The sequence below is a fragment of the Gracilinanus agilis genome, chromosome 5 (assembly GCF_016433145.1).
Source record: "Gracilinanus agilis isolate LMUSP501 chromosome 5, AgileGrace, whole genome shotgun sequence".
In the NCBI taxonomy this organism is placed as follows: domain Eukaryota; kingdom Metazoa; phylum Chordata; class Mammalia; order Didelphimorphia; family Didelphidae; genus Gracilinanus; species Gracilinanus agilis.
The window spans coordinates 266,215,950-266,239,228 of record NC_058134.1 but is presented as its reverse complement, the minus strand read 5'-3'; the positions used below and the strand labels follow the sequence as shown (position 1 = coordinate 266,239,228).

At 41.1% G+C, this 23,279-nt stretch overlaps 1 protein-coding gene across 1 annotated transcript in view; it reads left to right on the top strand.

Annotated features, from left to right (window-relative positions):
* Positions 1-16,192, top strand: part of KCNMB4 (potassium calcium-activated channel subfamily M regulatory beta subunit 4) — a 126,591-nt gene extending 110,399 nt beyond the window's left edge. The window contains exon 3 of the mRNA XM_044677504.1: positions 15,671-16,192. Coding sequence (XP_044533439.1) covers positions 15,671-15,839 — 169 coding nt within the window. The 3' untranslated portion in view covers positions 15,840-16,192. The remainder of the gene's footprint in view (positions 1-15,670) is intronic.
* Positions 16,193-23,279: the final 7,087 nt, after the last annotated feature.

The window sequence follows — 23,279 nt, the reverse complement described above, 5'->3', positions numbered from 1 at the left end:
TTTGTAGTTAAAGAAAAAATATAGCTGTCCTAGACCTGATATAAATCCTAGGCCTAGAGTTTGAAGGGACCTCAAAAGCCTTCTTGTCCAGCTCATTCACTTTACAGACAAAAGGGAAGCTCAGAGAAGTTAAATGACTTTCCTAAGGTCACTCAGGCAGTGAGCATGAGCTGTAGGACTCCAGAGCCAGTGTTCTTTCTACTCTGCCATACTACCAAGTTGTATACTGAGTCATTTTAATAGAAGGGACTTGTATACTGAGACATTTTAATAGAAGGCAGACTCTAGATATGAGCCATAACTAAGCATTATATACAGAATTTTCCCCGTGACGCTGGGATGCTGGCATAATAAACCAAAGAAGATGAGGAAAATCTTGAATACCTTCTTTGGAGTCAGACTCTTCCAGTACTGAATCTCGCTCACTTGAGTCCAGAGCCCAGACCATTTTGTGAGAAAACCTTCCCCACTTCAATCTATGAGTGCCACCTTGGACACTGGACCAACATCTGAGAGGTTGAATCCAGTCTATCTTGAGTGCTTACTCCTTTATGGATAATCTTACACAGGACTAGATCTCTTTGGAGTTTGTTTGCTTGTTCTCTGAGCTAGTGTGCTTTTACCCTCTCATCAGGCAAGTTTGGATTTCTCCAATTCACAAGGCAGCTACCAAGGTTCATATCTACTCATTTTAATAGTGAATGTTTTTCTAGAAGTGGTCCCCTGGACTGGGTGGAGCCAGAGTACACTGTCACTAGAAGTGACCCGAGTTCACATTCAGCTTCAGGAAAAGTCCTCCAATCAACCCTATTGCTACATCACTAATGTGATATTTCTGATCTTTATTTTTCAATGTCTAATTAATTTTTTTATTTTTAGAAAAATTTTCCATGGTTACATGATTCATGTTTTTACTTTCCCCTTCACCCCACCAAACCCGCCCCCCATAGCTAACTCGCATTTCCACTGGTTTTAACATGTGTCATCAATCAAGACTTATTTATATATTATTGATAGTTGCATTGGTGTGATCCTTTCGGGTCTACCCCAATCATGTCCTCATCAACCCAAGTGTTCAAGCAGTTTCCATCACCAACATATGCCACAATTTGTTCAGCCTTTCCCCAATTGAAGGACATACCCTTCCTTTCCAGTTTTTTGCCACCACAAAGAGTGCAGTTATAAATATTTTTGTACAAGTCTGTTCATCTATGATCTCTTTGGGGTACAAACCCAGCAATGGTATGGCTGGATCAAAGGGCAGGCATTCTTTTATCACTCTTTGAGCATAATTCTAAATTGCAATCCAGAATGGTTGGATCAGTTCATAACTCCACCAGCAGTGCTTTAATGTCCCAATTTTGCCACATCCCCTCCAACATTCACCACTTTCCTTTGCTGTCACCTAGCCAATCTGCTAGGTGTGAGGTGGTACCTCAGAGTTGTTTTGATTTGTTTTTCTCTAATTAAAAGAGATTTAGAACACTTTTCCATGTGCTTATTGATAGTTTTGATTTCTTTATCTGAAAATTGCCTTTTCATGTCCCTTGCCCATTTATCAATTTCGGCTTGATTTTTTATATAATTGATTTAGCTCCTTGTATCTTTGAGTAATTAGACCTCTGTCAGAATTTTTTGTTATAAAGATTTTTTTCCCAGTTTGTTGTTTCCCTTCTGATTTTGGTTGCATTGTTTTTATTTGTACAAAAACTTTTTAATTTAATATAATCAAAATTATTTTTTTACATTTTGTAATTTTTTCTAACTCTTGCTTGGTTTTAAAATCTTTCCTTTCCCAGAGATCTTACAAGTATACTATTCTGTGTTCACTTAATTTACTTACAGTTTCCTTCTTTATATTCAAGTCTTTCACCAATTCTGAATTTATCTTGGTATAGGGTATTTCTGATCTTTTTGGAAGATTCATGATGATACCAGTGCAGGTGTTCCTGCCATTAAGGCAGACTGTGGCTCCTTAAGAATTGCCATGGAGGGCAGCTGGGTAGCTCAGTGGAGTGAGAGTCGGGCCTAGAGACAGGAGGTCCTGGGTTCAAACCCGGCCTCAGCCACTTCCCAGCTGTGTGACCCTGGGCAAGTCACTTGACCCCCATTGCCCACCCTTGCCAATCTTCCACCTATGAGACAATACACCGAAGTATAAGGGTTTAAAAAAAATTAATTAAAAAAAAAAAAAGAATTGCCATGGCCCCAAATCTCAGTATTTATTAGTGAGCCTTTTAGTGATGAGCTTTTCCACAGCCATCCAATGTAGGTTGGGAATAAGACACATAGACTAACTATTGAGATGGGCATACCTAGTGAATTGCCATAGTCTTCTCTTTGAAACAAAGTCCAGTCTCTTAAACAATAATATGCTTCCAATGACATTGTATGGCTTTTAGACATGAAGTAACAGAGAAACCCAAAAGGCAATGGAAAAGCTTATGGTAGGCATAACTAACCTACAACACATTGCCATCCAACATGGTACTTACAGAGGATGTCAGCAGAGAAGTGTATGCCCATAAAAGAAGATGAATTGGTCATGAGGCATAGAGTAAAGGATAACAGAGTTAGCTTATGGGGTTCATTGGTATCCTCATAATGTCAAGAAAACTAGAGGAAAGCAAAGCACCCAGCAGACTTGGGAGGATAGCTAGGCATTGGTGGTTTGCTCTCTGTAGCATTAGAGGGATTCCCCCCCAAAAGTAAAACTTCAGATTCATCAAATTATAAAGAACTTAGTGAAAGGCCTTTTTGCCCTTAGGGAGACTTATCAGATTTTGTACTTTAATGGCATCATTACCACAATGAAGCATAATATGTTATCATGTATTTGTAAATATATTTATGGATAAATAAATTTCATAATACAATAAAAATTGGAAAATTAAAAGACAATTAATGGACTCTGGAAGGACAATGAATGTGACACAAATAATGAGGAACTAAGTAAATGAAAAAAATGCAGCAAACAAGCTACTAAGGAAAGAGATGTTATTTTTAAAAGTAAGGTCTGTTAATAGTGGATTTCTCCATCTTAAATGGATTCTGGCAGTGCTGGCATTTAAAACAGTTTCTAGTTCTGTAGTGAAGAAACCTATGGGGAAAGGGGGAGAAATTGTCTCACTTCAGGATAGAAAAATAGACTAGATGACTCCTTACAGAGCCTGGAAGGTATACAGTGCATTCTGTCTAATGATGCCTGCAATGATGTCTGTGTCTATGGTCAGTTTATATTAAAAAATAGATTGAGAAAACAAAAAAGACAAGAAAAGAACTTTTTAGTCGAGGATTTTTTTTCTTTATGTAAGAAAAGGAAGTGTGAATGATAGTTTTTGAGTTAGAACTAGGTATTCTTCAAGCCAATTCAAGTCACCCAACATTTATGTTATGGCACATCGACTATATGAAACTGTATTCTATCCTGGAAGACAATCTTTCAGAATCATAGAAACTTCCATTTGTAAGGGAATTCAAAGATCATCTGATCTAATTTGTCCTATGACAAAAAGTGCTCTACAACCTTTTTGATAATGCAATTTAGCTGCCTTTTGCCACAAAAAGGTAAAATTATAAGGAAATTCACTACTTTGAAAAGTATCCCCATTTAACCTTTGATGACTTATAAAGTTCTTTCTTATATGACATGAAAATAGCTGACACCCTTTTTTAATTTCTGCCTTTGGAAGCAATACAAAATAACAGATTATATGAATAGATCTAGAAAATAACTTACATTTCCATAGTACTTATTTTTTTTTTTTTGCAAATCACTTTACAGATCATCTCCTTTTCAGAGTTACCTTTTCCCTTTAACCTGTTGTCCATAACATTATAACACTACACCACAATCCACATAGCATTGCATCACATTTTAGGTCTTGTCATGTCTATTTATCCAGTTCATTAACTAGGGATAAAAGGGAGAATAATAACTCCTATTAATGTCATACTTTAAGGTTTACAAAGAACTTTATAATTTTGCATACTTATTCAATGACTATCTGGGGTTTTTACTTAAGCAATCACAAAGGTACTAAAGTCCAAAGCCATCTTCCTCATGAATCCTCATGAAACCCTCAGAAAGCTTCCAATTAGAAAGCAGGCTAAGGAGAGAATAAAAGAAAGGTAAATGTACTAATTTAAACCACTGAAAACATAATTTTAAAATATGATAAAATTCCCTCATAGTTTTGGTGCATTTTATTTACTTATTTTTTATTTTTATTATTTTTTAATTTAGAATATTTTCCCATGGTTACATGATTCATGATCCCCCACACACACTCTTTCCTCCCCCCTCCCAAAGCTGACAAGCAGTTCCACTGGGTTATACATATATCATTGTTCAAAGCCTATTTCTGTGTTATTCTTATTCACACTGGTGATCCTTTTAATATGAAAACCCTAATCACATCCCTATCGCATTACGTGATCTATCATATATTTTTCTAATGCATTTCTGCTCCCACAGTTCTTTCTCTGGATGTGGCTAGTTTTCTTTATCATAAGTCTCTCAGGATTGTCCTGGATCATTGCATTGCTGCTAGTACAGAAGTCCATTACATTCTGTTGTGCCATAATGTATCTGTCTCTGTGTACAACATTTTCCTGGTTCTGCTCCTTTCCCTCTGCATCAATTCCTGAAGGTCTTTGCAAAGGACCATTTTAAAGCATTGTTGTGAATCCCACATGGTGGTGTAATTACTTGGGACAAGCAATGATTGTGATATGGTTTCATTTTGTGAGAGCCATAGCCACATGGACAGGCTTCTCTTGTCATTGTATGAGTAAGTTCTTCTGAAACATGCCAAGAAGAAACCATACGTTGAACTGTTTCTCCACCTTTTCTCCAGGAGGTCATGCCGTACATAGGATTTCATTACATAGGATTTCACTACTGTTGAATTAAGGAATGGATATAACAACACGTAAAAGTTGTAGCTCTACGGCTCAGTGACTACCAAAATTATGGCAGGAGTTGCTGGTACAGGGAAGGCAGGTCTTTCAAGGGGCATTCAAGCCCTATCAACCAAACTGAAATAAAAAGGACAGTGTGGTCAAAACAAAAAGCAAAGCCAAGAAGTGGCAGACTACACTTTTGTTGTAAAACAGACTAATTGATGCTTAGAAAACAAGGAAAGACTTTCAGAAGGGTTTGGCAGTTGGAGAGTTATTAATGATGCCCCTTCAGGAATGGTGTCAGCCTCATAGAAATGGACTCTGGATGTGCATATTGATTAGAAAGCCACAAATTGACAGTGTCCATATGTATTGTATTTTAATTAATTTTGTTAAACATTTCCCAGTTATTTTAATCTGCTCTTTTGCACTGCGTTTGATACCTCTGCTCTATACAGTAATGAACCTGGGCCAAGACCAATTTACTAAAGACTGGAAAAATAAAATTTTTATTGATAAAATCATTTTTTTTAATCACGACTATACTAAAACCATTTTCCTAGGAATTCCACAGTAGTCTATAAGCTTTGGGCACCTTCATCAGGCTTTCAAACATTCATCCAAACACGTGTTTGGGGGATTTTTCTTTACTTCCAGGGAGTCCGGAAGTATCTCTATGAAGAACTCTGAAAAATATATGTATTGATTTACTGAGAAACAGAATTGTTCTGGAATTACAGAATTCCCAAGGCTAGACAGATTCCAGCAACATTTCAAAGCCAACTTGTTCAAAACAGAACGTATGATCGATGCCTTCTCCCCCAAATCCAACTAGCCATGTGTTACAAAAAGGCAAAAACTTTATCCAAGCTATAAATAGGAGATGTATGTGTTTCAGTGGCCTGGAAACTTGCCTACCTCAAACCCCACTGAAAACCCCTGGGCTCTGATGAAGTGCAGTGCTCCTCCAAGGTCCATTTAATTCCCAGTATGTCAAGGCTGTTCAAGAACGCGTCGCTCTATTGAAGAAGAGATGGCAGCCTCTGGTGAACTCAATACCCAAACATGTAAACTAGGGGGTGCAGCAGAGGAAGCCTGGCAGGCTTCATTTGGTTTGTTTTGAACTTTCTCCTGGGGAATTTGCACCCTACCGCAGAAGGAGCGAGGAGACCGCCGCCATCCTCGCTGTGGGGAGGGATCTGGAGGGAGGGAGTGCGGACCGCCTTCAAGCTCTGTTCAGAGCCAGCACCATGGAGTCCCCTCTCCATCCCCTCCTTAGGAGCCCCGCACTAAAGGCGGTGGGGAAGAGCCCCGAGAGGGAAATGATTCCTGGGGGTCAGAGCCCTATCTCCACGCTGGGGGAAGGGAGGAGGATCCCAGAACTTTGTAGCCCGAGAACCCTCTTGTGGCCAGGGAGGAAACTGCCTCCTCTTTGGAGCAGACTGCCCCGGCCCCTCTCCAGGCCAGGAGTAACTGGCAGGGCCCCAAGCGGGGACTCAAGGAGGATAGAGTGCCATCTAGTGGTTCTCTCAAACATTGCGTCCGGGCTGGAAGCCTGCCCTGGTGGATGACTCACCCAGTGACATACAGTCCCTCCCGCAGGCTTGGCAGGAAGCCCTGCAGCCACACAACCAAAAGGGACCCTCCTGTCACCGCTGAGAACCTGCACATCACCTGGAGACCCGCGTGCCCATGCGCCTGTCTTTGTAATTTGTGCGGATGGTCTCCAGCTTCAGCCCTTCCTTCTTTCTCCCCCCTAGAAGTAGATCTCATCCCGTGGGCAACAATAAGGAGAAGAGGGCTCATAAGAAGTTCTCCTGGTATTCAAGTAGGGAGGCAGCTCGGGTAGACATCGGACTTGGGGTCGCAAAATCCTGTGTTCAAATCCAGCCTCACACACTTCCTCCCTATGTGATACTGGGCAAGTCACTTAACCGCTCTCTGCCTCAGTTTCCTCATCTATAAAATGGGGATAAAAGTAGCATCCACCTCACAGAGTTATATCAGATGAGATACTTGTAAAGGATTCTGAAAATCTTACTCTTCAAAAAGTGCCATATACATGCTACTTGTTATTGCACCCATGCATAGGTTGTAGTCTGATCATAGATAAGGAGTTGGAAGGGACCTCAGAGGCCGTCTAATAGAGCAAATGGAGACAAACGTGCTTCTGTGGCCTGCCGATGCCTCCAGTCTAAGCCCTAAGAAAGTCTGACTAGAGATGGGAAAATGGACTCTCAATCCAAGGCAACCTTACTACCCAATGCGATTGTGGTGGTTTTGCAGTAAGGAATTAAAGACTGTGAAGAATAGGCATCAAAATCATATGCACTCAGTACCAAATTATGTTTGTGGCAAAAGGAGGACCGGTACATATTAAAAGGTTCATTTTTTTGTTTTTTTTTTAAGATGTAGAGAAGTTGTCAGGCTTATTATATATCAGTATGCTTAATTGGTTTATTTTATCCCAGTTAATTTGTACACCTCCAGAGCAGAGGAATGAACTGGAACAATTGTTGGGTAAAAAAATTAAACAGCGAATTGGTTTTTATCATTTAAATAAGATGATTTTTGTTTGTTTTTCCCTTGGTGAAGGGAACTCTGATCTATTTTAGGGACAGAAAGAAATGCAAAGCAAATCTAGGCTATTAGAGTATTGAGCAAATTCAGAGACATGTAGTATATATTTTATTATTATTATTCTAAGGACACTATTGACATAAGTCTAGATTAGTTCAAAATGAATAAATTGGAGTTTGCTACATATAGCAGTGGGTAGCTAGGTGGATAGAGCGGCCAGGATAGAGAATACAGGCCTGAAGTTAGAAAGACTCCTCTTCCTGAGATCAAATCTAACCTCAGACACTATCTGTATAACCTTGGACAACTCATTTAATCCTGTTGGTCTCAGTTTCCTCATCTGTCAAATGAGCTGGAGAAGGAAATGGCAAACCACTCTGATATCTTTGCCAAGAAAACCCCACATGGAGACAGAGAGTCAAACACAACTGAAAAAAGATAGAACAATAGCAGTTGCTACATTGGAGTTTCCTCTTTACCTTTTTCTGGTTCTCTTCCCCCACCCTCAGCAATACTTTAGAGAGAGAGACAGGTTGGTGCTGATTTTAAGTTGAGTCAGAATCTACCATTTCCTATTCATGACTTTTTTTTATTCTCTCATTCACTTAACCATCTTTTTGAGTGTTCCATAAACTGTCTCCTAGAAAATATTTCTAGTGGTGTTTGCCCTCCTATTGCACCATTTCCGGGTCCTTGATATATTACTCATTTCCTTTGCTATGCCATTTTGATGTAGAAAAAAACCCAGGGTCTGTAGTTGGGTGGGAAACAATAGGGAATAAAAGAAACCAAGAAATTCACTACTGACGGCATGTATTCAATGTCTTCTATGGGCACTGTACTAAGTAACGCAGTACAAGGAGACAAAAGAAATAGTCCTTTCTCTCACTCTGAGGGAAATTCTACTTTAAAGTCTCATCTCTGGCAAGTCCCTCCACAGAGACACAGTCCAGAAAAGGATTGTTTGGTTCTTGGCCAAGGACTAGTCTAGCCAGGAACAGAAAGGCTTATTCCCAGAAGGTTGGACATGAGGCGATGAGTTTTTTTGGCCCAGGCAACCCATAAGCTATTGTCTACAGAGTCATGGAGAGATTTCAGTCTGTAGAGGGAGTAATCAAATGGATGAATCCAGGATCTTTTAAAGTCTTGGCGTCAGAGAAAACTTCTTAAAAATAAGGCCCATTTGTTAGCATTTAGAAATTACATTAAAATCATGTGCAGAGAATGTATGTGACCTCCTTTTCTGAGTCAATCCTCAGGGGCTTTTCTGGCTGGGCAGTCTTTCAGAGCCAAAGAAAATTATCATCCTGAAGTAGGTTTCCCCAACCCCTTCCATATGTTAGGATGATTCATGTGATGGCAATGAATGCAGGAAACACTGGTAGCTCCAAGAGATACAGTGTTAGGATGAGGGTGATTACACTTTTAAATGGTTCAGAATTGTTACTTGCCCGTGTTCTTAACCTGTAGGGGGTTTATCCTCAGGGAGAGGCTGGCCCATACTAATTTTGTGTAAATTAGGTAGGAAGAAAAACTAGACATAAACCTTAATGGATACAGGGAACTCCTAGATGAGGAAATTCCTGCTGATGCAGGTTGACACTGTGTCTGCAACTGACAGCTTTCGACAACTGTTGAAGGTTCAGTCACTGGAATAGGATCACAGGCTAGCATGTGACAAAGGCAGGTCTTGAACCCCCCCCAGGCCAGCAAGCTCACCACTGTGCCACCTCTTTGAGGGTAGAGTGGAGGGTAAAACAAGTTAATCTAAGATCTTTGTCAGTATCATGAAAGATACCAAGTATAATGAAGGATTGTCTAGTGATGATGATGAAAATGTTTCTAGTGCAGACAACATTGCACTAATTGTATCCCGCCTAGAAACACTTCAGAGGATTGGCGTGGAGTGTCTTTAACAGGGACTTCTGTTGGATTTTCCAAGGGATTTGGATCAGCATTATGTTTGGGAAGTTGCTTAGGGCTCTCCAAGACACCCTAGTGTTCCCCTCCCCTAATGCTCATCACATTAACAGCAATATTCTCCCAGGAATAGTATGTGGTTGTAAAATAAGCAAGTACAGAACCTAGGAAGGACACAAATTCTAAATGATGTTGAGGATGATGAAAAGACAGAGAGTAAAATGGGCTGCAGCATATTACTATTGATGATTTGCTTGGAGAAATGGTAGAAACTAAATTATTGGGGACACGTGTGCCCTGAAAGGGAGACAGGCAGGTCACATCAACGAGAATGAGCAGCAACAAATAGACAAAGAGCATGCAGGCACCCTAGAGATATCAGTTAGTGCCAGGAAGGCCTCTATTCCAGATGCTGTTTGGAAAGTTTTATTGGGGAAAATGGCCTGGAAAAATATAGTTTGGATGCAATCTCGATGGGGGTTGGGAGCTGTACTGATGAAATCAAGATGGCACCGAATTACCCAAATACAGTATAGGCAGCAGCAGTAAACAGCTTTATTATCATTGCTAGCACCATCTGGAAGGATTGGGCTAGGCACTGGGAACACTAAAATGTCTAAGACACAATCTCTGCTTTTGAGGGAGCTTGTGATTCAAACATAGACAGAGGATGCAAAGCATAAAAAATAGACAACATCCTTTGTCAATTCAATATTTTGGTGGATCACTGATCTTATTGATGAGGGCACTCTCTCCAGCAGTGCAGATTGAAACCTATCAATGCCTTCCCGTTGTCAGAAACTCTTTATCCATGTCCTCCTGTAAATCACAAAGATTGTCCCCAAATCCCAGGAAGTCTTCCTCTAAACCTCGTTCCATTCATTCTCCTTCTCTCTTGCTAAGTGGCAAGGCCATTCCCTTTTCTGAACATATATTTCTCTGATGATATCCCCATTAGGGCACTTCTGTGGTCCAGTTCTTCATAGATATTTTCCATAGCTTACTCATGCCCCCTCTATACCTTTCCATTGTCTTTTGGACCTGCTGAGAGAGCTGCAACTTTAATTCTTAAGTGTTTATTGACTACAAAATATTTTTTGATTGGTTAAAGCAGAATACTTCCTTGAAAGCTTTCTTGTAATGATGTGTCTGTTATTCTGTTATGTCTGACCCTTTGTGACCACATCTGAGATTTTCTTGGCAAAGATACTGGAGAGCTTTGCCTTTTGCTTCTCTATCTCATTTTATGAGGAGGAGCTGAGGCAAACAGACTTAAGTGACTTGTGTAGAGTCACCCAACTTATAGGTGTCTGAGGCTTAATTGGAACTCCGGCAGATGGGTCTTCCTTACTGTAGAGCTGGCCCTCTATCCCACGAGTCATGTAGCTGCTCCTGCACATCATACACATATCAAAATTATATGAGATTCCTTAAAAAATGAAATAAAAGGTAATTGTTTGACAGCAACACTCCTGAAATCCATTGAGATACAAAACAGGGAGGCAAATGCTTTCCAAAGGTTTTTGTCACTACGTGAAGGTTATAGTCAAAATTCCAAATTGAAGAGGGATTCCCAATGGATATTGAGGTCTTCCAGATGATCCTGCTTGAGAATGTTTTGCCAATTGCTTTGTGGATGAGAATAACATAGGTAGACACATGCTTTGCCCCCATACAAAGGAGTGAGTGGTAGAGGAAGGAGCAACAACCAAGGGCTAAATAACCATGATGGTCATTTCTTAATTGTTGCTTCTCATGATGTTTTTGGTTGCCTAAGGACAGACCAATAAATTCCCTGCATTATTCATTTCCTTTTGGTGAACTTGCATTCCTCCACATTGTTTAAATGGAACACTACTGGTTTTCTGTGGCTGTGAAATTTAAATAGTCTTTCAAGGCGAGGTCAGATCATTAAGCCACCTTTAAAAAAGGAGATACAAGGCCTGTGTAGTATCTTACATCTCCAATTCCAATGATGGCTCTTTGAAGATGTTAAATTGTCAGTGATGTTGGCATTTATTGGAACTCTGGCTAAGGTTTTGCAAAGCTCAATATAGCAGCCTTGCATCTATGAGGGACATCAGTATCTTGCAAGTTACCCCTGATGTAGAGCTGAAATATCTCTTGGTAGATCTGTCTAGGACCCCACAATCTAGTTTTGATTAGCTTCAACCAATCAGTGAGTTTGCCTGATCTTTCACCAAATTGGCACATCCAGATCCACCCTTTGATTTTGCTCGCTACCTGCCTGCCTTCACTGATAGGCTCTCAGCTGTACGTGACATACATGCACACATGTGGCTGAAAGCACCAGGCTCAGAATCAGAAGTCATGTACCATCCTGGCTCCAGAAGTAAGTAGCTGTGCAACCTTCTGGAATTTACCAGACTTTTGGGGATCTTGGCTTTCTCAAAAATATTCTCTAGGGCTCTCTACACTTTTGTATGAATTATCTGTGAATTAGATGTGACAGAAATTCAGATTTACTTCCTGTTCATTAATATATGATATGATTAATGTTTCTAAACCTTGGGGGTCACCTGGGCAGCTCACTGGATTGAGAGCCAGCCCTAGAGACAGGAGATCCAGGGTTCAAATCTGGCCTCAAACACTTCCTAACTGCATGACCCTGGGCAAGTCACTTAACCCCCATTGCCTAGCCCTTACCACTCTTCTGCCTTGGAACCAACACAAGTATTGATTCTAAGATGCAAGGTAAAGATTTGAAGGGAAAAGGCATTTCTAAACCTGCATGGAAAGGAAGTAGACAGGCTAGAGAAGCTGGGGGAAAAAAATGGCAGTAAGGCTGAGAGTTGAGACACTTCTGAGGAATCTAGTATCATTCATCTACCCCAAGTTCCATGGTGAAAAAGACTCCAAGCCTGACCATTGTTTTCCCATCACTTGTCATCTTTGACAACTTGCTGATTACAAGGTAAAATCTCAGAATTATATTTTCATTTCTTTTATAAATGATTTGTAGCAATTATGGTTGTAAATGATTTGCAGGGGCTTTTTTTTAGTTAGTATTTTTGTTTGCCTAGTTTCTTTTTTGAAGAACTATATCCTTGGAGGAAAAAAAATCACAACAGGGAAAGGTCTCTGATTTGGGGGCTTCTAATTTGTCATCCAACCTTCAAAATTCCAATCACATATCTATTTTGATCTTATTATGGAATATGGTATAAGACAGTGATGGTGAACCTATGGCACATGTGCCAAAAAGGGCATGCAGAACTCTCTCTGTAGGCACACCTGCCATTACCACCAGAGTTTGTCACAAGAAAGGCAGAGGGACTTGGGCAGAGCTGCTCCCCTCCCTGTCTCCATGCATCTGAGGACATTCCTCACTTCCCCCACAGGTAGCACTTGGTCTGGGGGGCGGGGGTGAGGACAGGCCTGGCACTCCATCTCTAAAAGGTTTTCCCTCTTTGGTATAAGATATTGATTTCAACTTAATTTCTACCAAACTTTTCCAGTTTTCCCAGAAAGTAGCTAGTTCTTAAGTAGAGAGTTAAGTAACTAGTTTTTCCTAAAGACATTTGTTGTCAATTATGTATTGTGGTATAAATTAAGTGCTATTTTCCTTTCATTTGTTCCTGCAGTAGACTTTGCAAACAATCAAATTATTTTTCAATTTTCTATTTCAATCTGGGCCCCCCTTTTTAAATCTTCTTCCCCTTTAGGACACATATGAAGTCAAACAGCTTGGTCTAAGGTATTCTTTTTTGTGCTTTTATTGTGTCCTCAAATGTACCTCTCTAAGACACATGTATTATTCAGACCATTTATAGCCAAATCAGTCAATCAGACAATAAATATTAAGCTGGCACTACATTGGATCAGAATCAATATTTTTAAAAATGCTTTGGCAAAATGGAAATAACCAGCTCAAATGTAAAGCATATTATAGTGGTCAATAAAATATTAATGTCTAACATGTACCAGGCATTGTACTGAGATACAAACAGGAAAAAGAAAGAATCCCTGCTTTTAAGGAGCTTACAGTCGAATAGTGGAAGACAACACCCAAAAGGAGGTTGAAAAGGAAAAGGGGAAGGAAGAATGGCCACAGAGGCATGATGGAGTCCAGTTCAGAGGCTTGGAAGCTCTCTTTAAAAGAAAGCTTTGGGAAAAACTTTTTTTGGTCTCCAGATTTTCAGGCAGAGGGTCCTGGGGGTGCTTATGAGGCGTGAGTATCTAGGTTAATACAGTCTTGCAGAAAGATGATGATCCGAATGGTGAGTTTTCTCAGGGTGGTGGGGTCCACCTTGTGAGAAATGAAAAGGATAAGTGTATAATCCTATACTTCTCTTTTACAAAACCAACCACAAAAGCAAAAGGTAGAAGACACTTAGTTTATGACCTGGTCATAGTAAATTTTGGGATAACAGAGTGCAAAGCCATTAAGTCAACAGAATGGCCTAGCTGCCTTTCAAGTGCTTTTGGGATCCTAGACTACATAAAAAGACCCAGAAGTAGGAACAGAGTGGTTTTATTATACTTTGTCCTAGTCAGAGCATATCTAAAATATTATGTTGTGTTCTGGTCACTGCTGTGTTTATTAGTCTGGGGAAAAGACATATTTAGGGGGAAATGTTAGCTTTTTCCACACACTTGAAGTACTGTCATATGGAAGAACGATTAGTCCTATTTTAGGTAGCTCTAGAGGGCAGAATTAGGACAAGGGTAAGGAAAATACCGAATTCTTTAGCAGAATTGAAAGAACTTTAGAGTTGTCCCAAAACAAAATGAAGTGTATTGTAACACATCAGGCCCCCCAACCCCCAGTCGATGTGAAGCATGGACTGCGGGTTGGCAGCATTGCGGTGGAGAAGAATGCTAGATGTGGGTACAAAAAAAGCCCAGGACTGAGCCTTGCTTCTCTCATGTACTGTGGAACCCTGAGAAAATCATTCATCCATCTAGATCTGTTTCTTTTTCTTTAAAATGAAGCTGGTGAAAGCTGTAGTGAGAAATAGTTTGGTCTCAGGGATAAAAAGCCAGACTTGGGATCAGGAAGAACTGAGTTCAGATCTTGCCTTTGACACATAATGACTGGCTATCTGACCAGAGGCAAGTCTCTTAACCCTTTAGTGCCCCAGGCCACCGCTCATGGACTAAGTTCTGGTGAAGCTGCAAAGTGGAACTGACTTGCTGTGATTGTAGCAAGCTTCCTCTCTCTGGAGGATGTCCAGAGGACACTGGATAACCAGGGGCAGAGCTGTGTAATGAGGATTCCTATTCAAGGGCACACTGGTCTCTGAGGTCCCATGTTCCCCTTTCATACCTCCCTCCTCCCCCAGCCCTTTGATTTAGGAAGATTAATCTTGTGGTTGTGAGTGGAATGCATCAGATTAAAGAAAACAGCCTGGAGGGGAGAATTACAGAATTTCATGGTTGGAATCAGCCAGTGTCTTTGTCTCCTCCCCCCAAAAGTCCCCTCTACAACATACCCCTCATCATGTTAGCCTTTTCTTCAAGACTTTCTGTCTTAGAATTGATGTAAGTATTGATTCCAAGGTGGAAGAGCAGTAAGGGCTAGGCAATGAGGGTTGCCCAGGAAGTGCCTGAGGCAGGATTTGAACCCAGGACCTTCTGTCTCCATGCTTGCTACTCCATTTAAGGTGCTACCTAACTGCCCCAGCCAATTACATTTTTGCACAGCACTCATAGAAGGTGTTTTTTTCTTAAACCTTTATTCAGTTCCTTACAGCTTTCCCCCCCTCCCTTTTCTCCCCCACCCCCAGGCCATCCAACATCTCTGCCCTCTATGGCAGCCATTCAGATGCTGGAAGAGCAGATCCTGCCCTTTACTGAAGAGCCCCAGGCAGAATTCCCACCTGGCTAGCTATAAGGGCCCAGAGTTCAGAACGGTGGGGGAGCAGGGATGAAGAGCCCAAGGATGCTAGGGAAGAAGAGTCCATGTGACTTACTTAGGATGGAGAATGGGAGGAGGAATCGACCAACATGGCTGGGTGTAAGTCTGAAAGATCAGGACCTGGTAATGGCCCTCCTAGAAGTGGGAAGCCATGAGACGGAGCCAGCCTGGGAGTAGACGAGGGGCCATGGTGGGATTTGTGTGAGGACCCAGCGGGACTTTGGGAGGGAGAGGCTCAGAGGTGCGGGCATGGGTGTGGTCAGACAGTAGACCAGTATCGATGTGACTGCCTGAAGTCATGTGGATTCTAGCCAGAAATGACCGATTCCCCCTTACACACCAAGTGATTCTGACCTTTTCTCCCCTCCCCCTGCTCTCCTGCAGGCCTGATGACGTGCTTCTGAAGCGCACCCATGACGAGATCGTCTTGCTGCACTGCTTCCTCTGGCCCCTGGTCACCTTCCTGGTGGGAGTCCTTATCGTGGTGCTGACCATCTGTGCCAAGAGTCTGGCCGTCAAAGCTGAAGCCATGAAAAAGCGCAAGTTCTCCTAGAGGCCACGCCCCCGAGGAAGAAGCCAAAAGTCAGCAGGACATGAGGGGAAACGTGACCGAGGCCGCTCTTTCAGGTCCCCTCCTCAGCCCCCGCAAAGCATCCTGGGAAACGTAGGTGTGGCCTGCGGCTGGGCAAGGACTCCTGCGGGAAGGGTGCGGGAGTTCTCTCTTGTCCTCCAGGGCGGCGGCAACGAGCAGCAGAAAGCCGCAGCGTGGCCCATGTTGTAGTAGACATTTCCAAGCAATGGCTCCTTGTTAAGCTCTTAGCTTTGTGGAATGACCATTTCAGAAAATCGTGTAGATTTCCTTTTATTTGAAAACAAACATTCTGCCAGTCAGTATGATGTAGAATGCAAACCATCATAACTAATGCTATTTAAAATATTAAAGCAGAGTGGTCTGATTCTTTTTTAATGTCTGCTTTCTATCCTGAATGCAGAGCGCTGAGGTAAGCTTCTTTTCTACTTCATTTAAGTCTACTGGATCAAAGTTTCATTTTTCTGGGATGGTTTTTGCGCCAAGACTGGACCTAACCATACTAAACGCCATCGTTCCTCTTAGAGTAAACTTCCTCCCAATAATCTCAGTCCCTTCTTTCAAAGCAACTCCTCATTTATTCACGTTGGAAGAGGAATGCATTTCTATGGGCTCCAGTGTTTTTGTGAGACTTAAGACGAGTTCTTGGATTAGGAAGAATTCTCCTAAACTTGAATTCCCTCTGTCCAAATGTTAGTTCTTGACAGAGATCTTATTAAGACCCAAACACTGTCTTTCCACTCCCAGAAATGTTGGGACTTGTTATGTATCCCTCCTGTCATAGGAATGGGTGGTGGGAGGATGTGTGTGTGTGTTTGTGTGTGTGTGTATTCAGGGGACATGGTTTCTGCCATCACTTGGCTTATATACTTGGTTCCTACTAAGAAACTTGCAGGGCATTCCTCAGAATCTTAAAACTGCCCATTTCCCACCTCTCCTTTTTGGAGGCTTACTGTTCACGACATGACAGAAGAAAATGTTAATAGAAGGAGAAAAGAGACAAAACAGAAACCCTTGAATGAATGATCATTATCCTAAGGATCCTGAAACATTTACTAAATCTAAAACTAATGTGAGAAAAATAAATAAACAATGAATGTGGATTAGTTAGGGCTTTGCTCCTAGGCAACAAAGGTACAAAGAGCAATTACAGTCTTGTAGCAGAAACAACTGAGCTTGGGGCAGCTGGGTAGCTCAGTGGAGTGACAGACAGGAGGTCCTAGGTTCAAACCCAGCCTCAGCCACTTCCCAGCTGTGTGACCCTGGGCAAGTGAAGTACAAGGGTTTAAAAAAAAAATAAAGAAACAACTGAGCTTAAAGTCTAGTTGGTGAATATACTTTGCCTACCAAGCACTTATAAGCACTTAATGATGGGCCCAGCACTGTGCTAGGTCCTTGAGAAACAAAAATAAAAATGAAACAGGCCCTACCCTCAAGGAGCTTCTATTCTATCAGAGGAGACATACACTTCTTAGGGAGGACTTGCTAGCACACCCTCCCATAATTATTCCCCCTTGGCCCTTCCCTAGAAGCATACAATTTATATGTACATGTAGGCAGATGCAGAGCTTGGGATAGATGTGCCAACAGGCCCTGGAATGAGTTGATTAACACCAGCCCCCTTCTCCTTGGGGCCACTCTCTGCCTGCCTGTAAAATCCATGCATAAATTTATACCAAGGAAATAGGAAGTCATTTTGGGGAGAGCCACTGGCACTGAAGGGAGCAGAAAAGTCCCTTGATAGAGGGAGATGGTCCTTGAGCTGAACTTTGAAAGAAAGAGAAGTGAGGAGCAAAGACATTCTAGACATGAGGGCCAGCCTGTATAAAATCTCAGAGAAAGCTGACGAAGGGTCGAATGTGAGCAAGAGCAAGAAGGCCGCTTTGGCAAGACCACAGCACATATGAAGGAAAGCTATCTAAAATAATACAATAAAGAAGGGTTGAAACCAAGCAGGGGAAGCTATTAAGGACCAAACAGAAGAGTTTTTAATTTAATCCTCGAGTCAATTAGGGGGAACTGGAGTTAATGAACACGATCAGATCTGTGGCTCAGGAATATGGCTTTAGTGGCTAGGTAGAGGCAGACTTGTTAAAGGAGGAGGGAAGGCAATGAAATAATCTAGGAGCCAATCACAGTAGTGAGGACAGAAATGATGTAAGACAAGAACTAGGAGATGAGATAATGGTGTCATGAAAACCCAGACAAGAATCCATCCAGTGGAAAAAATTGATAAACAGCATCAAATAGTGCAGAGAGATGGAGAAGGTTGAGAATGAAAGGAATATTTCATACTCCTTCATTAGGCAATTTAAGAGATCATTAGTAACTTTGGAGAGAGAGCAGCTTCCACTGAGTGATATGGTTGAAAGACATTACAAAGAGTTGAGTGAGAAGTAGAAGAAATGTTGGAGGATCAATAGCTTTTCCTAGGAGCTTGGTTCTGAAAGGACAAATCTGGGCCCATGGCTTGAGATAGTAGAGTCAAATGAGGAATTTTTCCATTAAAATAAGAAGCCACCCTAAGGGAACATCTTCCCCATCCTTCCCTGCCTTGCTTCCCCAACTCCTTTACTAGGTGAACTCCTTCCCTGCCCAGCTCTGCCCTGATGCTTCTCTGTATGAAGGAAGCCTTTTGCATCAGCTTCCTCAGCTCTTCCCAGGTGTCCCTCCCAGGTGGAATCTCAGAGCCTCTGTCTTTACACCCTCCACATGCACCTTTTCCTCACTTCTAAACTGAATTGTTGATTTATAGATGCATTTTATGCTTTTTTGCTGCAGGCATTTGTGAAACTTATACTGGGTTATCCAGAATTGCCTATTATATCTGTCATTTAGAGTTATAAATACAAGGGTTTCTCTAAGGCCCTCCAAATTGTTTCCCTTGTCATCTTGTCACAGCTCTCTTGTGGTTGTGGTGCTGGGGGAGGGGGAGTGGGGAGGTCCTCCTTTTTGCTTCCATTGCCCTAAAATAGGACCACCCCTTCCACACAACATCTAGGCAAAGCGCAGAGTAAACTAGGGTTCTCTGCCTTTTGATGCCTTCTTTCCAGTGAAGGAGAAGGGCTAGAACTTCATGAGTTCTTCTGGTCTTGTCAAAACCTCTGATTCCTTTTCTTGGTCTCTTCCTTTTTACTCAACTATTCCTTTCTCCAAGCTCCTCCAGTGACCCCCTTCCCACTCCCACACGCCACATAAATCAGTGTGAACCAAGATTATTTTTTTCTTTTTTCTTTTCCCTTTTTTTTGGTGTCTTTGCTAACTTTGACAGTCTAATGAAACCTATAGACCCCTTCTCAAAAGAATGTTTTAAAAGACATAAAATCTATAGAATCACAAAAAACCAATTATGTTGAAATGCTGGTTTCAAAATATTGAAGTAAATATTCATGGACCCCTTGAAATTTTTTCTAAGAACTCCTAGCATAGAAGGAGAGACAGCAAGTCCCAGCCTGGGCTACCACCAAACTTCTCAGTTCAAACCTCATCACCCCTCCCAAAAAAAAAAAAACCCGAACTACTGCATCTTTTATCTAGGTCACTCCACTCAAATGCGTAAGGTTTGCAAAATGCTTCCCCTATATTACCACATTTGAGTCTCCTAACAACCCCACGAGGTATGTGCTCTCTGGCCACATTTGACAGGTAAGGAAACTAAGGCTGATGGGCTTAAATCTCTTGCCTAGTTATGCTACCAGCAGTAGGTAATGAAAACATTCTGCATTATCTATGAGCAAATGACTGAAAATCCCACCCCAACCCACTCACCCCCAAATTGCCACTTTTGAGTCATTTGTCCTGAAGTGAATTTCTTGAATCCATTGCATCTATTTGTGCTTGGAATGATTATAGCTTATTAAAGGCAGCATGTAGAACTTTTCTGCCTATAGTGAAGATAATACATTGATCAGGACATTCTGCTCAACAGCTTGATTCTCATGAACCTAGATTTATTCATCTGTCCATTTGAGTCCAAAGACTTCATTTTCTAGATGATTTGGGGAAAATATAACAAGAAAAAGATTGTTTTTTTCAAACATAGCTTTGTAGGTTCCACTTGCTTTCAACCACCTAGAACTACAGTTCCTAGGATCTGAAAGAAAATAATTTCTAGTTTGATGTTATGTTATGTCAGGGTTGTAGGAGCTACAGAAGGCATGAGATAGTAGAATTCTCAATATGGAGCCAATAAGACCTGGGTTCAATTCTGGGTTTGCTCTGACATTGAGTAAGTCGTTTCTTTTTTCTTTTTTTTTTTCCAAGCACCAGCTTCCTCATTTAAGAAGCAGAGATGATGATACAGTGAGATTACTGGATCATTTCCTCCCAACACTGTAGAGATCTAAATGGCACGATCCTTGATGGAATATTTTGAAGTACTTGAAAAGGTTTAGATCCTCCTTGTTTGGTCAGTGCAGTTTACTAAAAGATAACTAAAAATCTGATGCAATAACTTCAGCAAAATTTGGAATTTATGACAAGCATCCTTTTTCACATCTGGTCTGGTTCAAATTAACTTTCACAGAGCATGTTGTTTTTTTTTACAGTATAAAAAATGAGATAGAACCATTATTAAGAATGTTGTAAGCAGACATTTCCTAGCTCCAACAACCCTGACATAACATAACTCTGGGCAAGTCACTTAACCCCAATTGCCAAGCCCTTGCTGCTCTTCAGCCTTAGAACCAATACATGGCATTGATTCTGAGATGGAAGGTAAGGGTTTTTTTAAAAAAAATGTTGTAAAATATCATGAAGAGACTGAGTAACAAAAAGGAACCAACTGGAAGTCACATGAAAGTAAGAAGACAATCCAAGAAGTCACCTGAGGTGATTGAGAGATCAACTACTTTGAGAAGATTTTGAAAAAACATTTTGCCCATTGTGAAAGTGTGGCCCAAGCTCAGAAATACCATTATCTACAAGAGTGCCAGCATCAGTTAGTAAGAATATAAAGATCAGGTGGGAATAAATTAGAAGATATTCCTTTGATTACTCTAATTTCCCATTCCTGAATCTGAATTCTTGTGTCCTATTTGATTCCACCTTAGCCTCATATAAGGATGACTCATCATCACTTAGAAGTGTTCCACTTCAACAGTAAAAATTCCTTAACCCTTCCTAAGCCTAATTATTTGTCTGCACTGAAACCTCTGATCTCTCCATCTCTTGGAATTCACCCAGGCACCTCTTCTCTAGCCTCATTTTCTTCCTCTTCTGATCTTAATCCAATAATCAAAAACTTTAACTCTTCACAGTCCTCCTCTCTCAATCTTTTGCCCTGGTGTCCCATTAATACTCCAGACTTAAGCTCTAATCCCGAATTATTCCCACCATTTGCTTCCTAAGGTCCTTTTCACATTCTTTTGAATAAAACTAGTAGAAATCACGCAACGGAACCAACTAACCCTTACAAATTTACATTATATACTTTCAACTGAGTCTTCAAGTCAGCAAGATGATTCTTTTATTCCCATTTAATTGATTCTTCTCCCACCCCCTCCAGAGGGCTGTTCCAACCCATTTGCTTGTCTATATGCTCTATCACATGACCTCCATCCTCAGCTGAGGATCTCACTTCATACTCTGAGGTGAGATCCCTATAAGAAAATAACGACCATTGCCATGTACTCTCTCTTGTCTCCTCTGTTTCTCAAAACTTCTTAATGTTGTCCCTCAATCTTGCCTTCTTTATTCCAATCTCCAATGAAAGAGATAACCTTTCTCTGTGTCAACACCAGACCTTCCTCATATGCCCTAGATTCCATCCCCTCCCTTCTTTCCTGGCACATTGCCCTGACAATCAACCTCCCTCTGTCTGCTTTTTCAGTTTCTCCTTGAGTCCTGGTTTCTTCCTCGTCACAGAAGGACCTCATTTTATGCAACCAATATGATCCAAGACCCATTGTATAAGTAGAAAATCATGCATGATAGCAAACCTCATCATTTAACAAGAATTTCTTATACAAACATACTTAGGCACTTTATGACTTTTTCGAGGCTTTTCAGAGCTACCAGCATCACTCCTCATGTACTTTGGGGTTGTCTATTGCCTCTACTTCCTCTCCTCTCCCTCACTTCTCAGATCTTAGCCATCTGATTACCAACTTCATCACTCAACTGAAAATGTTTTCTTCAAAATTACCAACGATATTTCGACAAACAGCTCTGACACTTGTTGCCTATCTTCATCCTTCTTGATCTCTCTCTGTGCTATTTAACTGGTGATTGACCTCTTCTCCCAGATACCCCCTCAATTCCGTCATCTTTTCATAACTCTGCTCTCTTGGGCCTCTTTCTGCCTGTCTGACCACTCCCTAGGATCCTTTGATGGTTTATCATCCTTATCACACTCTCAGCTATCAGGAATGATCCCATTAGCTCCTCTAGATTGAATGATCATTTATACAAATGACTTACAGATCATATAATCAGCTGTAATCTCTCTGCAGAGCTCCAATAGTTCATCTACAACTGCTTATTGGATATTCCACCTTGGGTGTTCAACTAACTCGGGCCTTCATCTCCTTTCCTCTGGACTAGTGCAAGAATATCCTAACTGGTGCCTACATCTTAAATCTCGCCCTTCTCCAATCCGTCCTGAACACCAGTGGACTGCATATAGCCTACGACATTCCTGCATGTGCAGATTTAAATTTAAAAAAGAACCAGATTTAAATGTCATTTGGAAATATTTAACAAAATCAATAAAAATACAATAAAGCATACATGATAATTTTCTAAATCAATATGGAACCAGCAAGGATCCTTGTGTTTGGCTTTCTGGCCCTCACTTCTATTTGAGTTTGACTCCACTGCTCTAAACATCTGCCAAAATAATTTTCCTAATGTGTAAGTTTGATTATGGCAGTCTCCTACTCAATTAAATTCCAGTGGTTCACTCTTACTTCTCTGTTTAGATTTTAATTCCATCCACAACCTGGCCCCAAACTACATTTCCAACCTTATTCCATATTATTCCCTTTCTTGTACTCAATGGTCCTGCCAATCTGACCTTGTTATCGTCCCTCACAAATGACACTCCATTTCCCATCTCCATACCTTTACCTTGGCTTTCCCTCATGCCTGGAATGAACACCTACCTCACCTCCCCCCCTTATAATACTTTTGATTCTTTTAAAACTCTGCTTAAGTGCCACTCTATACATGATGCCCTTCCTAATCCCCCCAGCTACCAGTGCCTTCCCCACCAAAAGAAATTATCTTTATTTTGTATATAGTTTGTATATATTTTATGTGTATGTGTGTTGTCTCATAGTATGTGAGCTCCTTGAGGGCAAGGACTTTTTTGTTATTGTATACTGAGCACTTAGCACAGTGCCTGGCACATAGTAGGTACTTAATAAATAAATGTTTGTTGACTGACTGATTACCCAGTATTAT